At 39.3% G+C, this 15,592-nt stretch overlaps 1 protein-coding gene across 4 annotated transcripts in view; it reads left to right on the top strand.

Moving 5' to 3' along the window:
- The window catches only part of MON2 (MON2 homolog, regulator of endosome-to-Golgi trafficking), a 59,495-nt gene extending 48,650 nt beyond the window's left edge, over positions 1-10,845 (top strand). For 3 of the 4 annotated variants that reach the window (XM_026039789.1, XM_026039787.1, XM_026039786.1), the window contains 6 exons: positions 53-243; positions 5,219-5,279; positions 6,543-6,666; positions 7,313-7,520; positions 8,025-8,107; positions 9,787-10,845. In XM_026039789.1, the coding sequence (XP_025895574.1) occupies positions 53-243; positions 5,219-5,279; positions 6,543-6,666; positions 7,313-7,520; positions 8,025-8,107; positions 9,787-9,950 (831 nt within the window). In that variant the 3' untranslated portion in view covers positions 9,951-10,845. The remainder of the gene's footprint in view (positions 1-52; positions 244-5,218; positions 5,280-6,542; positions 6,667-7,312; positions 7,521-8,024; positions 8,108-9,786) is intronic. The other variant, XM_026039788.1, reaches the window with a different exon arrangement.
- Positions 10,846-15,592: the final 4,747 nt, after the last annotated feature.

The following is a 15,592-nucleotide window of genomic DNA, read 5'->3' as shown; positions in this document are numbered from 1 at the left end:
GTGGTAGATTTCTCGAAGCAACTATAAATCTTGTTTGAACTTTCTTTTGCAGACATTGAGAATACCTCTTAGTCTGAAATATTCTTGTCCCTCTGAAAGCACGTGGAAACTGGCAGTGTCTTCTCTTCTCAAAGTTCTCTCTATTGGACTACCAGTTGCAAGACAGCACGCATCTTCAGGAAAATTTGACAGTATGTGGCCAGAACTTGCCAATACCTTTGAAGATTTTTTATTCACTAAAAGGTAAGTGTTATTTTTTTCTCTCTATTTGTCTTCTCTCTTCTTTCTTCTTTTCGTAAGCATATTCTTGAGAAATCTGGCAAACATTCTTAAGTAATTTGCCTTAACTGACGCTTTAATAGTCTTTATTTGAGGGATATTTGATTTCTGACAATGATTTTAATGAATGAATGAAAAAGGGTAACCACTTTCAACAGGAATAGCTCAGCTGAGCTCCGAGGACAAGGCATAACTTTCTAATCAGGCCGTGGAATTCTGTGTGCACTCCCAAGAACGTTTCCTGTAGAAAGCTGAATACCTCAATTTATAGTTAGACATATGGCTGTATACATACGTGCATAATCTCTCAAGAACTGATAGCTGTATGTGCAGGCATGTTGAGAAAGTCCAAAGAAAACAACTACAGTGACCAATCCTGCCTGTGAGACATGGAAGGTGTATAAAATATGGTAAAAGGTTGCACTAAAGTAGTTTTCCCTTTAGGATGAGCAAAAAATGGATTTCTATACAGCAAAGACTGTTTGGGGCAGACATTACAAGAAACTCCTTTTTTCCAAGGAAAAATTAAAAAAGATTTAAAAAAAAAAAAAAAAAAAAGTTAGGTCTTATAGAAATTTCACATTGTCAGGCATCTTCTATTCTAAGTTTCTATGAACACCTGTGGATTAAAACCTTAAAGAACAGTTTTAATTGTGCCTCAAAGGAGGATGGGGAGTATGAAAAATTGAATTCCTTTACATCCTGCCTTCCTTGTGTGTATGAATGTAGATTTCAGTAATAAACTAATCTCTGTTTTTTTAATAGGAAACAGTAAGGTGATTGTGTGCCTAAAAGGAATAGGCTTTGTTGGTGGGGGTGTGTGCACTTCTTAAACACATGGAAATTCAACAACGAAACACAGCTGTGTTTACTAACAGTCGTAGAGTAGCAGATTGCCCAAGAACACACCAAAAAAGAAACTTTAATTTAGAGATGCATCCATTTTTGAAAATGTTGCAGTATGAGTTGATTGGAAATTTAGTTATAGGATAAGTCAATGAAAAAAACCTTTCCCTTTGCATATATATATGTGTGTGTGTGTGTGTGTATATATATATATATATATATATAAATCAAAGATATTAGGTAGTGGGAGGAACTTTAAAGAGTTCATCAAGACTAGGCAAAATGCAATTTAATCATCCACTATTTGTTTTGGTGCTATTTAATTTAAAATAATCTTTGCAGTAACTTTTTTTGTTGTTTTTGGTGCTTTTACTTCTCTGCTGAGATGAGGAAATCGGCCAACAACCTGCAGTCAATATTACTGAGGTTGCAATGAAGATTTCTCAAATTACTGTAGAAGGACTAATATGTCACTTTGTGAATACGTACTAGTATTAAAAGTAAATGAATTATTCCCAAATACCTGGAAGGCAGATGAAACATCTGTTTGGCATGTTTTTAAATGGCCCAGGTTAACACTGCGAGAGTTTGGGGAATTAAGGAGGATTACCATGGTTCTTAAATGCATTTCAAGATAAACTGCTGTCATCTGCCTGACTCTTGGCCAAAAATATCATCTGTTTTCTGCATTTGCACTGAGTGTTCGATGTATTTCTTGAACATTGTCCCCAGCAGAGAAACGCCCTCTTAACGTGTTGCTCCCTGAAAACAACCCTGGTTAGTGCTAGTTTTGCCAGTGTTTGCTCCCTCTCCTCCATGGGAGAATATTCCCTCTAGACGGAGGAAACTCAGTGCAGCTGGCAATATTTAGGTTCAGGGAATTTGGAAAACACCATTTGGACATCCTAGGAGATAAAGACTTGAATTGCAGTTGAAGTGCAGTTGAATTACTGCATTATCTGGATATTTAGCACTATACAATGTGTCTAGTTGTTCCCACTGCTTGTAATTAAGAACCAAATATAGTTAGAACTGGAATTAACTCTTTTCTGTTGCCATTATCTGTGGGTTTTTTTTTTCTCCTTCCTAATTCTGCTGGAAGTAAAATGTTTGTCAAGAAAGATCTTGCTTTTCCGCCTTTACTCCTGTACACCTTTTCATATTCCATACTTCCCACTATTTAAGTTTCTCTAAGTTCCATGCTATTACCAGTCCAAGCTTTATTCAAAACTAGGTAGATATCTTCCTCTCTTACCTGATCTTCAAATCTTACTCTTCAGAGCTGACTTGACAATGCTGGTATAATTATAATTATGAATTGTATGCTCTGCAAAACTTAAAAATACCTTGTTTCAGTCAGTCCCCCTGGCAGTGATGTGCAGCACGTTTACCTCGTTTTTCCCTTGTGCATTAAAATATCCCAGTGTGAACTTGCTGGTTTTTGTATCGTCCAAGCCCCCCGCTGGCTTAGGAAGCAAAAACATCCCTAGAATAGATACAATTCTTTTTTCACGGATGCTTCCAGTTTTTAGCCAATGCTTTAAACACTATTTTTTGGTCCAATTTAGCTCATAATTCTTTAATCATTATGGTCCCTGCAGTTGTATGCATCCAGTGGAACTGAACTGGCAGCAGTCAGGCCAAGGGCTTGGGTGAAGAACAGCCCTGGGAAACCTGTAGCCCTACAGCAGTGACCCTCCCCTTGGCCTGGAATGGGATTTGAAGCCAGGAGTTGAACGAGAGGAGATGGGTGGCTGATGTCCAAAATGTGACCTGGGTGTTTAAAAAGTCCAAAGAGCATCAGAAATGGTCTCTGTAGCTTTGTGCATTGGGAAATTTAAAATACAGCAACAAGTTGATGTAAAAGAAGTGAAATTTTACTCTCAGAGAATTAACAAGTTCTGAGCAACAAGCTTCAGCTGTTACATTTTTCTTTTTTTCTTTTTGTCCTAGCAAGCTCTATCTGAGGAGTCTCAATGATCTTGATTTTTATTTTAAACCGAACTGACATTTTAAAATTAATGCATTTCATGTAACTTCATTTACACAAAATCGTCTTGAGTAAAAGACTGACTTGCTTATTATTTCATATCATACCTCTTTCCCAGAGGGTTTTATAGAAACATGTCAAGCCATTATATAAAATAAAATCCAACAAATGTGCGTGTGTATAATTTATTAGAGCAGAAGTCTGGGCTCACATGAGGGAATTAAATCAATACTTTCCAGAGAGCTGCTGGAGAGCAGGGCCTCGTTGTGCACAGCAGGTCTCGCCATGCCCGGTAACTCTTCCTTGTTTTAGAGCCTTAAAACAAGATGCTTTGAAGCCTTCCCTGGCCAGCGGGAGCAGTGGTCAGAAGCAGTGGCCCCTGTGTGCTTCATATTGGAGCCCTGCAGGAATGTCCTCACGTGGCAGGAACCTGCAGCCTGAACGGGAATTTTGTGTGGTCTGCAGCATGTGCGTCAGGTGAAATGGGGATGACCGGGCTCCTAAGTGAGGTCCTAGGACAGTCTCTCTGGCCAAAAAAAAAAAAAAAAAAAAAAAAATCATTTAATTTAAGATGTATCATCATCACATACAAATAGGCACAACAGCAGTAAGCTGTAGCACAGGCAATCGTAAATCCAGAAATTCTATCCATTCCTTACAAATGGTGGGATTTCCAAGCTGTTCCATAGCTTGGTGATGTTATATGTAGTCGTTTTGAAAGGATAAACATAAAATTGAACGAAGGAAGACAATTTACTATTTGGAATCATATTGATCTTTTATAGAACCTTCCCTCAAATTGTTGCTGTTAATATTACTGGCGATTACATCAGCTCTTATAGAATATTCTATGCAAACTAGTGTTTATGCAAGATGTGACGGAGAAGCAGAACCTGCAGTTTTCCGTGGGTTTCACAATTGTTTTGAAATTTCAAAGGAATGTGAGCAGGAGAACTCTGGCTTCTGCTCTGCATCAGGCAAAGGGGAACGGCCTGACCAGGCCGGATCAGGTCGACATCCGGACTTGCTGCGTGTCGCTTCTGCTGGAGGAGCAGATGCCAGAGGAGGAGCGCAGAGCACCTCCGCAGTGGTAGTTTCCCAGCTACTCCTCCAGGCTCGTGGTTTATGGAGCTTGGAAACTTCCTGTGCCAGAGGCTGGTGCAGGACACCCGTTGGTACTACGACACTGATTCATATTAATTGTTTATGATTTGGCCAACCATATTTTGCATCTGTATTTCTTAGAATGTAATTCTGTGATGCAGAATCATAAACACGGAACCTTGGCATTTAACTGTCTGTTGAGTATGTTGAGTAAAATACATTCTTTGCTCTCCATCTTCCACTCCCACGCCCCAACTTCTCTCTTAGTCCCCTACTTTCAGCCTCTTATTTTGGGACAGAACTGATGCATCAAATACTGCATCTAGTCTGGCTTCCTGTGGTGTGATCATCTATGGCTTATTTTAATCGAAAAGGAATCCAGGTTTGCACTCTCTGAGATCAGATGCGAGCTGAGGTTTGGAAAGGGAAGCGATGGAAGGATCCACCTCAATAGCAACTGTATGATCCAGCAAGAGCTCTTGAGCAGAATCCATGAGGTGGTTGATTGTTTTTGAAATGGGAGGTCCCTCTCTTTCCATCCCCTCTGAGGACGTCAGCTAACTTGCCAGAAGCATAATTGGGAAAAGGGAAAAAATGGTTAATTTTCTGATAGACTGGAGAGTTTGATCAACTGAACAGATGGTCTAGTAGATAGAAGGAATGACTCAGTGGATGAGAGAGAACTTGCAATTTCTGAATATATAAGACAAAGGAGATTATTAATACAGGTAGGAGAAATAATGGTGTTGATATTGTAAGTACTTAATCCAGTCCATCAGTTTTAACTCTTAAACCTTAATTATATTTCTTTTTTTTCAAACCCTTTTCTGCATCATTATTCATAAAATGTTTTATTCAAAACTGTTCGTCATTACCATATACAGTGCAAACTTGATGTATGTAATAACTTATCTTTAAATGTAATGCATTTTCTCCCCGTTTTTACCTCCTGACATATTTTGTGAATTTGAAAGTATAATATGGTGTGTTTATTTTTAGTACACCTCCTGATAATCTCTCAATTCAAGAATTTCAGAAGAATGAGAGTATTGATGTTGAGGTAAGGAGAACATAGAAAAATGTATTGTGCTGTCAACCATACAAGGTAGTGACATTAACAGGTCCCATGTATTCTTGAAATTATTTTTGAAAATCATTGATTTGATATTTCTTGGCAATATTTCTTTTTGAAAGCAAGACTGACAACAAATTCATAAGCCCAGAATTTGCAAAAAGTGGGAAGCTGTGTACCCAAAACATTTTCTTGTTGTCATCTGGCATTCAAGGTAGCCTAAAGTAGATAGAAAATATGTGTTTCTAATAATCCATTATCTGATTCTTATTCTTTATGCTACTGTGAAGCAATTACATGGGTAATTATAAATGAACAGAGGAAGCTGCAAATGAATCCTAAAGCAAATGCTTCTTGTGTTTGAGGAGTGAGATTCAGTCAGTGCTAACATTTACCTTTCTAATTATTTTTTTCATTACAAAAAGCATGTGTGTAAGTGGAGAAATGATCCCAAATGATCCCATGTTTATACTGTACCGAGACCATGGTGATTGTAAAGGAAATAGTGTTTGGTTGGATGACACGGAAGGAAATGTAGAGAAGAAGGTATCTGGAATGAAGAGGGGCTGGTTGCCTTTGTCTGCAGGGAGTGGGAGCACAAGGAAAGGGAGCTGCAGGGAGGGGAGGGGATGTCTATGGCTTGGATCTCCTGTCACCTCTCCAGAGTGGCAGCGGGACCAGAAAAGCTTCAAGATAAGAAGGAGCAGTGCTGTCTGCAGATGGCAGGACGGTGAGGTCTGCTACGTGAACGTGCAGAGGGTTAAAACCGCTTGGTTCCTGACTGGGAACATCCAGGACAGGGATTTAAGGCCTTTCAGTTGGTGCGTGCTGCCCTGGTTAGATGGTTGCCTTCCACTCTCCCTTGTCGGTGTGTGACGTGGGTCACAGTGAGGATGCTGAATTGGGTGGAGAGGCAGGTGGAAGTTGGCTCTGAATGCCTCGTCCTCTCCTTTCATAACTGTAAATTTAATTTGGAGAACAGCTTCAAATGTCAGTGACAATCTGAGTGATAACTGCTTAAGAAACTCAGACAGAACCCTCCTCAAAATAGCGGTTCAGCTGTAATTTCTTAAACAAAAATCCCCAATTTTTGGAGTTACTGCACTGGAAAATATTTTTGAGGCTTCATTAGACTTGGATATTCAGATTTTTCTTGAACATTGAATCTTGTTTAATGCGTCTCTCTCTAATGTTAATAGAATTACAAACTTTAATTTCCAGCAAATCAGTATGACTATATTTATATTTTAGGTGGTGCAGCTTATCAGCACAGAGATCCTGCCGTACGCTAATTTTATTCCTAAGGAATTTGTTGGTCAAATAATGACTATGCTCAATAAAGGCTCAATACATTCTCAGTCATCCTCGTTTACAGGTATGGTACCTGACTGACAGAAGATACTGAAAATGGTGTTTAAATCTATTAGAAAGTAAAGAAAATGGTGACAGTACTTATTCTTATCAAAACTTGAAGCTTCGTGACATATATTCAGTTTAAATCATTGACTTTAAAGCTTACATTCTATTTCATAAAAGTTTTAAAGCATTTCATGTGCTTTTTTTTTTTCTAATTTTTTTTGTCTTCTTGTCAGTACTCTGTTCAGTTTGTGCTTGTGTTTCTTGGACTTCCTGCATAATTATCTTCTTTATGACAGTTGAAGTAGCTCCGGTGATTTTAGACAATTATAAGACAGACATAAAATCCTTTAAAAAAGCTAGTTTTATTTTAGCATGGCTAAATGATGTAACTAATAACGTAACTGGGTGGTACATGTTAGTAACTGTGTTTTATTTATATATATATTTATTCATATAAAATCTTTTATTTGGGGCGCTATTACGATTATTTTCCAGTCACCTTTTCTTAGAATGTGTTGATAATATTTGTCAGTGCCAATCTTTTAATTCCATAGGGGTGATATTTTAATTGCTTTTTGCGAAAAAGTTAGTTGATGGAAATGCAACATTTACTATTCTAGCTTGCACTTCACACAATTAAATAAAACATTTTCCTTTGACAGAGGCCGAAATAGATATTCGGATGCGAGAGGAGTTTTCTAAAGTGTGTTTTGAGACGCTGCTCCAGTTCTCCTTCAGTAACAAGGTCACGACCCCTCAGGAAGGCTACATCTCCAGGATGGCCCTCTCTGTGCTCCTGAAGCGCTCCCAGGACGTGCTGCACCGCTACATCGAGGATGAGAGGCTCAGTGGCAAATGTCCTCTGCCACGGTATGTCCCGCAGCGCCGGGAATCAGGGGCAGCAGCCTCCAAGCTGGAAGCTTGCAGAGTCTCCTCCAAAGTATGATAAAGTGTCCAGGAGCATTGGTGGGAATCACTGCTCAAGTAACTGTTGTTGAGACAAAAGTATTGACCTAAGCGTAGGTCAAATTGAGTAAATACTTAAAAATGTGAACTTATGTTTTGATTTCAGCAGAAATGTTTTTGATGGTTTAAATCCACAAGACTGATGGAATTAGCTATTTTCATTTCAAGTTAATCACGTGCATCAGTATTTTTAGACCAAGATATGTATGCTGTTGCTTTTCTAATAAATTTAAAGCCCTCTTAGCCAGTGACAGTTACGATGGTGGAAAAATTAAAGACCAATGATAACCACTGTGACATAATATCTGTTCAGTAGGCTTCACTGCAGCTTTTTAATGTAAGTTTCAAGTGAAATCTATATTCTTGAGATTAAATAGTACAGTTGATTTTTGCATTTTTCCTTTATAGGCAACAAGTAACAGAAATCATATTTGTTTTGAAAGCTGTGAGTACTCTCATAGACTCACTTAAGAAAACTCAGCCTGAGAATGGTAAGTTGCATTTAAACAACATGTTTCTAAGTAAAGATAAATTTATATCTGCTACAGAGACATGTTCATTCTTTTCTGTAAAATTTTTGCACAAATTGGAAAGGAAGGTACTATTTGTAAGACTAAGTATTTTGTAATTCTCTGTATATGTGCATGTCAGATAAATTGGAAACTCTCCCTTGGCCAGTCTAACAGTTTAAAATTCTAAAATGTGCTTAATAAAGAAGATTTCCATTTCTGATCACTGCTATTAAAAACAGCTTGGTATCTTCTGAAAAAATACCCTAGGATTTTAAAATATAAATATGTATAACTATATTTGCTAGTCTTGCCAGCTCCCTTTTCTCCTTATGGTGCCCTTTTAGGTTGCTGGTTGGTCTCATGCTCATGGCTGCAGTAGCAGGGGCTGGGCTGTTCGAATCAAGTCTTGCCTTCTGTTCTAGCACCTCCTGCCCCATATAATAATTTGTAGCAAAACTAAAGCAAAAACAAATCTTAGGCCTTTCTGATGGATGAGCAAGAGTTTAGCTTAAACAGCATATATAACGAGTGTGAGTCTCATTAATTACTTTTAATGGAATTATATTTTATAATACCCTTTTTTTCTTCTTTTTGTCTCGAGAAAGCAGAATGTACGTATTTATTTGAAGGGAAAACCTTATTTTGACTGACCGATTCAGAGCTTATCTCATTTGTTGACCTTTATTTTTATTTATTTATATTTATATTTATTTTTAAATGTGTGGGAAGGAAGAGTTAGCGGTGTCTCCACTGTCCTTGCCAGAACGGAAAAGGCAGGACCACGAGAACCTTCCCTGCTTCTCCTGGGGGCAGGAATGATGCCCCAGCTCACTGATGCCCAAGTAGATGGTTGATGGATGAATTTAAAGAGCTGAATTAAATGGAAGATGACAACTTCATTTGTAATAAAGGAGTTTGTCTTGTGTAATTGCAGAGATGGTTCCCATCAGAAAGTTTAGTCAGATAATAGATTTTTCATTTAAAGACTGTCTTGAATAAATATTCTTCTGTCCATGTTAATTGGTGGTCCCGAAGTTCCAGATGTTTGACCTTCTACCAGATGTTTTTAGGCAGTATCATTATGCTGCTTAATGCTGACTCTTGTGAGTCAGCCGGACTCTGCAGCTCTGGCGGAGCAACGTACCCACCACCTTGCTCCATCTCCCTTTTGATTTATCAGCAAAGTTGGTTGAGAAAGCCTTGTCCATCCTAAACCAAACTGGCCTTTTCCAAAGAAGTGGGCAGGGAGGTTTCCTGAAGAATGTGACGCCTCGCTTGGGGTGTGGGCAGAGTTATGTTTTGTCTGGCGACACAAAACCTGAGGGCACTAACACTTGGCAGGAAGGATGCAGCTGCGTGGGGTATCCTGAAGGCAACACAAGTGCTTCCTTAGGGCTCCTTTTCCTTAGAGGGGTGCAGTAGCCGAATCAGTTCAGCCAGACTGAACCCCGTCCCCTTTCCTGGGGTGACAGAAATGCTTCTCCATTCCATGTATGACAGTGATTGCTCGCACTCCCAAAGAGAGGCCCACTCCACACATTGGAGATTGGTTTCCTGTCAGTTTTATCTTTTAGTTAGTATCTTATTTTTATTACAAAGGAGAAAAAAAAAAAGGTATGAAATCAGCCAGTGAATTAACTTGATTCTTCTCTTTGCAGTTGATGCCAACACATGGGCACAAGTGATTGCCTTGTACCCAACGTTAGTGGAGTGCATCACCTGCTCGTCGTCGGAGGTGTGCTCTGCGCTGAAAGAGGCACTGGTTCCCTTCAAGGACTTCATGCATCCACCAGCAGCCAAGGTACAGAATGGAGAGTCTTGACCCCCTAAAACTTTTTCTAAAATTTTTGAAAGGAAAAATAGTATCCAAAAATGTTTGTTCCCAGGTGATCTTTCTCTGAGGAAATCTCTTGTGGCTAGTATTTGGCAACCAATGTTGACTGCCTTTTAACTGCACTAACAAGAGCTCAGTAATTCATGAATACAAACTCTATCTCAAAGGTTCCAGAGTGAGTAGCAGTGCAAACCTTTAATAAATTTAACTGAATAGTGGAATCATTTATAATCTAATGTACTTGCTACAGTATCTTGAAGTGGTGATTGAAAAGTGGGCTTATGTACAGCTTGTTGTGTATGTGTTAATGATGTTAATGATGTAATTAAAAATATTTCAATTCAGTCAGATTTATTCGGCTGGTGTTTTGCACCCTTTTTTGAAGTACAAATTGTACTAAAATTTTATGCAAGATGGTACTGTAACATTCCATATTATCTGTAACCAGCCTTTGTAAACAAAGGGAACTGATATACTTGTGTGTATAATAAATGGTACAGTTCTGTATAAAATAGTTGCATTTATTATTTAAATTCTTTTTAAAATACCAATAATGTTACATGCTTGAAAATGTATTTATTATAAGTTGTATGCTTGCATTTTTACTTACAGTTTGCCTTCTAATTGCCAGATATGCTTATTCTTATCTGATCGTGTTGTTAGTTTTTGCTAAATTGAATGTATCCTCTCTGTGGCCATTGGACACTTAAAGAAAGGTCCTGTGACAGAAGGTGGCAGCAGACAGAGATCAACTGATCTCAAACTTCCCAAGAGCTGACCTGAAATAAGGTTGGATATGCCCAAGTCCACTGTAGCACTTCAACACTACCATACCTCACTCCATAAAAATACGTGTTCAGAGATGTTTGTTTTATTCAGCTCTCGCCATCTTTGTAGCTGTAGCTTTGCTTTAAAAAAAAAAATTACATTAAGTTTGTCTGCCTTTTTTGCCCATATTGACAGGTGTCACTGGCTTTGAATTATGAAGGAAAAGTGATTTCAAATATCTGAAATACTTGTCTGTAATATTTTGTTCAATAATTAAGTGCTTTGTTTTGTAATGTCTTTTCAAACGAACAAATTGTTCTAACATTTTAATTATAAACTATGTCTGATATAAAATCATGAGAAGTGTATTTTTGAAGACAGCTAATCATTTAGAATGCACTAAAATTTGGCATTAAGTACAGCTCTCTTGTTTCATTTTCACATAAGACACTATTAAACAAAAACACTTTTAACAGTATTCCTTTTAAAGCTTGAATTGTGACTTAGCATGTTAAACTTTTATTTAATGCATTATGATTTCAGTAATCATATATTTTCAAACTATAATGTGAAAGCACAAAGGTCAAATGCATATATTTAAAAAAAAAAAAGCAGAGAGAGATAGGTGCCTTTCTGTGGATTTCAGAGGTTTTTAGGTTCTTGTTCCTTCAGGTTGTTTGTACTAAAAGCAATCATTATATCTGTTTGCTTTACCCGTTTACTGGCTAAAGGGCCATTCATTGATACACATGAACAGAAGTCAAAGTTGTGGGAGCCTCAAGAGGGAGTGTGAAGAGCTGCTTGGGTTAGAAGCACCACGTGTGGCTGCTGCTGTGCGAGCAGGGCTGCTGGCAGCTTGCTCCCCTCAGCCTCCAGTTTCTGCTCCTTCCCAAAGGTTCTCCACTTGATGTATAATAAATATTGAAGGAGCTTTAAGACCTTGTGTGTTTCTCTGTGACCTAAGTTGTGTGGAACCTCATCTTTAGGAATGAGTAGTTTCTAGAGAAACACATTTCACATTAGGGAAACAAGTGTCTCCTGTGAATGGAGTTTACGGAGCTTTGGAGAATGGGGAATGGAGCTTCCGCTCTGGAGAAGCAGTCCCTGCGTATCACAGTGTTGGGTCCCAGCTACAGCCAGGGACCTTATGAGCTCTGGTGAAGTGAAAACCTGGCAGCTGCTGCACTAACCAGAGGAGACCGCACCGACCCTGTGAGGCCACGTCCAAGAGCAGAGAGGGTGGTGGAGAGGGGCGGAATTTTGTTCATGCCAATGTTAACCAGAACATCCCCCAAGGGGCACACGCTGACCAGACTGTGGATGGGGTCGTTTCTGTTCATCTGTTTTGCTTCGGTGGTACCATGGATATATTCTATCTAATGGCGCAATTCTTCAGGAAACTCTTTTCAGCATTATCTTTATTTTAAAAGGAGGATATCTAGTGTACAAGTGTATATATCATTTCCCTAAAACTGTAGATTTTAGCATAGTTATGGGCATTAATCTTTTTAGAAATAGAGCATACCAGTAAGTTAGCTTCACTTCTTCTCCAAGTGAATGACCAAGTGAATGATGTGTGTGCTGTTCGAGGCAAGTTTGGGATGTGCAAGGTGAGAGGGACCATATTTACATCCTCCTGTAAGGCTTGTGGATGTGTGAGAACTACAGGCAGAGTTGCTTGGTTTACAAAAGAGACTTTTCCTCGACTAATTTTGTGTGTAAATAAGAATCATCCCTTTACTGTGCCTTCTTGTTCAGCAAAATATTAATTCTAACGTCAAGTATTAGAATTCTCTTTATTTGCAGCTTTTACTAAATAGTTTTGATGTCAAGAACTTTTTTAGATTTTTTTAAAAATGCCCCATTTTTACAAGATTTGTCTTGCTTGAAATAGATATATGTGTTCTTGAAGACATCTAATTAGGAAGAACATTGACCGTCCCGTAAGTCCACGTCCAAGTTGTTCTCACATGAGTAAGGCTGCTTGGGCCTCTGAGGTGCGTGGGCACCTTCAGACTTGGGGCCTGCACCGGGTCACTGAAATCAGATAGAAAGGGGTACAGTTGACTGTATATAAATACATACATTGGACTGTGTAAAAATACATGTATACATTGGAAATTAGAAGATAAATATAAAATTAAAAATGGAAATTAGAAGATAAATATAAATTACTAAGTGTGACCACTTCCCTATTATGTTTTATTTTTCTTCCCTACCTTGCAACAAAACACGTCAGTTTAGGAGTCCAAAGTGAAAATTTGAGGCCTGCAAATGACCGGGACAGTCTTTCCAACATACTGGATTATTTGGGAAAACTTGTCTGTCTCCACGCTGTGACCATTGTCTCAATCAAAGCAAGGGGTGCCTTAATTTTAGATTGAGGAAAAAGGAGATGGTTTTTAGGTAAACTTCACAGGAAAAGCTTCTTTCTTAGAGGTAACACAAAAATAATTGCTGTGTCTCTAGGGGACAGGAGGCTGTGTCTTGTCAGGGACCCGCATCCAGCAGGGCGTTCGCTCCACGCCCGCTTCCTCCGCCGCTTTCCAAGGGGCTGCGGAGCACTCCTATTCCTGTTGCCGTTCCCAGCGTGGTGGGCACTGACATGGGGTACCAGCAGGGTCGTGCATACGGGCTCTCCTTCCCCAGCAGATGGTTGGGCTGTTTCCTCCTGCGAAGCAGCAAGCAGTGGCAGAGGCGACCTGGAGCTCCTGCAGCAACGTAGTTGTAGTGAGGTGACTGCCTTGTTTTTCTTCTTCAACCTGTCTCTACGTATGGCAGGCACAAGCCCTGGTATTGGACATATTTTACACGGTTCCTTTAAAAGTCCACAATCTTGTGCAGTTCTTGGAAAAAACCCATGTTTCCTGCCCTTCTGCTTTGAATCTGTGCCTTGAATCTGCAGCCTATTGCTCCTTTGCTTCGTGGCCAAGCACCTCCAACATGTAATGTCCTGTCTCGTGCAGAGCCCCGCCTTAGGGGGATTCAGGTGGAAGGAAGAGCTACGTCCTGGACCTGCAGGTACTGGCCATAGGGACTAGCACATAAGGCTGTGTGACTGGAGCATATGGATTGTCACACTGGATGTCAGAAAGTGGATTTTCTTTAAATTGAGGTCCAGATGAGGGGCTCCATAGGGCCTGTATTTGTACACATGGGGTATTTATTTTTCATCAGCAAATATCGATAGACTGGTTACTTGCCTTCCTTGAGGAAATAAAAATTTCAGAATGGAGTTAGCTGAAAACAGGGGAAAAGACTTTCCTCCTAAAATGTGGACTGAGGGGACCTCCCATATTTGTTTCTCCTTTGAAACGTTGATAAGTTAATACCCTTTACTGTGTCCTCAGAAGCAGTGAGTTAGCGTCATTCACACTTTACTGTAATCAGTGGAGGTTCTAATGTTTACCTTCATAAAGGGGGAAAAACATATTGACAAGTGCTGACTGCCTTACAGGATCTGAGTATAGCTACTGCTTTGGAAAGTCCAAAGGGAATAGCCTCAGGTTCAGCATCTCGGAGTACGTGCTGGGTAACATCCTGACACCGCTGGGTTGTTCCAGCAGCATCCTTGCATGTTCTGGTGAGTTCATCTCTCTTCCTCTCCTTTTCCTGTTGGGTTCTTTTGTTTATTTTCTGATAATGCAAGAAAAAAAAACTATAATTGTCTAATATTGCGGTAGAGACAAAAAGTTCTTCTGTAGGATCTTCAAAGGCCACTGTAGTCATGAAACATCTCTCCATGTTTATTAAGTTTACTTGTTCAGGCAGAGGAATGTAGCTATGGATCTGTAGGGCACTACATATGCCCTGCTGTTTATGGAGACTGACGTGAGAGCTGCTTACTGTAACCGTGTGGCAGTTCCAGGCAGGTTCTCTATCTGCTCCCTTCTCCCCGTTAAGAAATCGTAATTGTAGAGTATTGTTTAGTCCTGTTGTTAATGTCATTTATTTAGGTATAGCTGTAAGAGATTTACACAAATACTATTTTTTTTTCTTGAAAGTAACATTTTTATTGTATGTGCAATTTAGTAAACATTTTAAAAATGCTTAAGTAAGTTTATAAAGTCACCTTTTACAGTCATGAGGCAGGGGGAAGAAGTAAATTCTTCAGAGTTCCTGTTTCATTTAGGTGTCGGGCACAAAAACAATGAGCTCCATAAGGATACCCTCCTCTTTATGGTGGCAACTGGCTGCCCTGTATGATGGGTAGCTGGGGGAAGACCAAGTTTTTATCTGGAAAGCAGAGTAACACAGAAGGCAAGAAAGCTGAGCTGCAGCATGAACTTCCTTTAGAAGAGAGGAAATATATACATATATTATTTCTTTTGGGTTTGGAGACCATTTTCAGTTGTTCCCTATATGGTAATATAAAAACGTCTGTTTCTTTGAGGTTTGTTCATTTTGCTGTTCAGATCAGAACTTCCTAAGCCATGCACCTAAGCAGGAATTCATTCTAACAAAGCAGTTGCTTTATTTATTGGGAGCAGTTATTTATTTATTTATATGCTGAGGAAAAGCAGTCAGTTACCATTTAGTCATGAAGGTTGCTTATGTTGTACAAAGCAGGTGTGCCCTTTTACCACTAGGAAGCGATCTGGTAAATAGTTACTTTCCTTTCTCTCTCCCTAAACCAGGTACAGGCAGTGGTTTAAGATTAGGATCTGATCATAGAAATTTGCTCTGATCTGTTTCAATCACTTACCCGTAGGTGCTTCCTATGCAATGCATTTCTTCCTTTTTCTGTCTTACAAAGTCACATAAGGATTCATAGAATCATAGAATGCCCAAGGTTGGAAGGGACCTCAGAGGTCATCTAGTCCAACCCCCCTGCTCACGCAGGGTCACCTAGAGCACGTGGC

The sequence above is a fragment of the Nothoprocta perdicaria genome, unplaced genomic scaffold (assembly GCF_003342845.1).
Source record: "Nothoprocta perdicaria isolate Ctin4 unplaced genomic scaffold, notPer1 scaffold_240, whole genome shotgun sequence".
NCBI classification, from domain to species: domain Eukaryota; kingdom Metazoa; phylum Chordata; class Aves; order Tinamiformes; family Tinamidae; genus Nothoprocta; species Nothoprocta perdicaria.
This window is presented reverse-complemented; position numbering and strand designations above follow the sequence as displayed.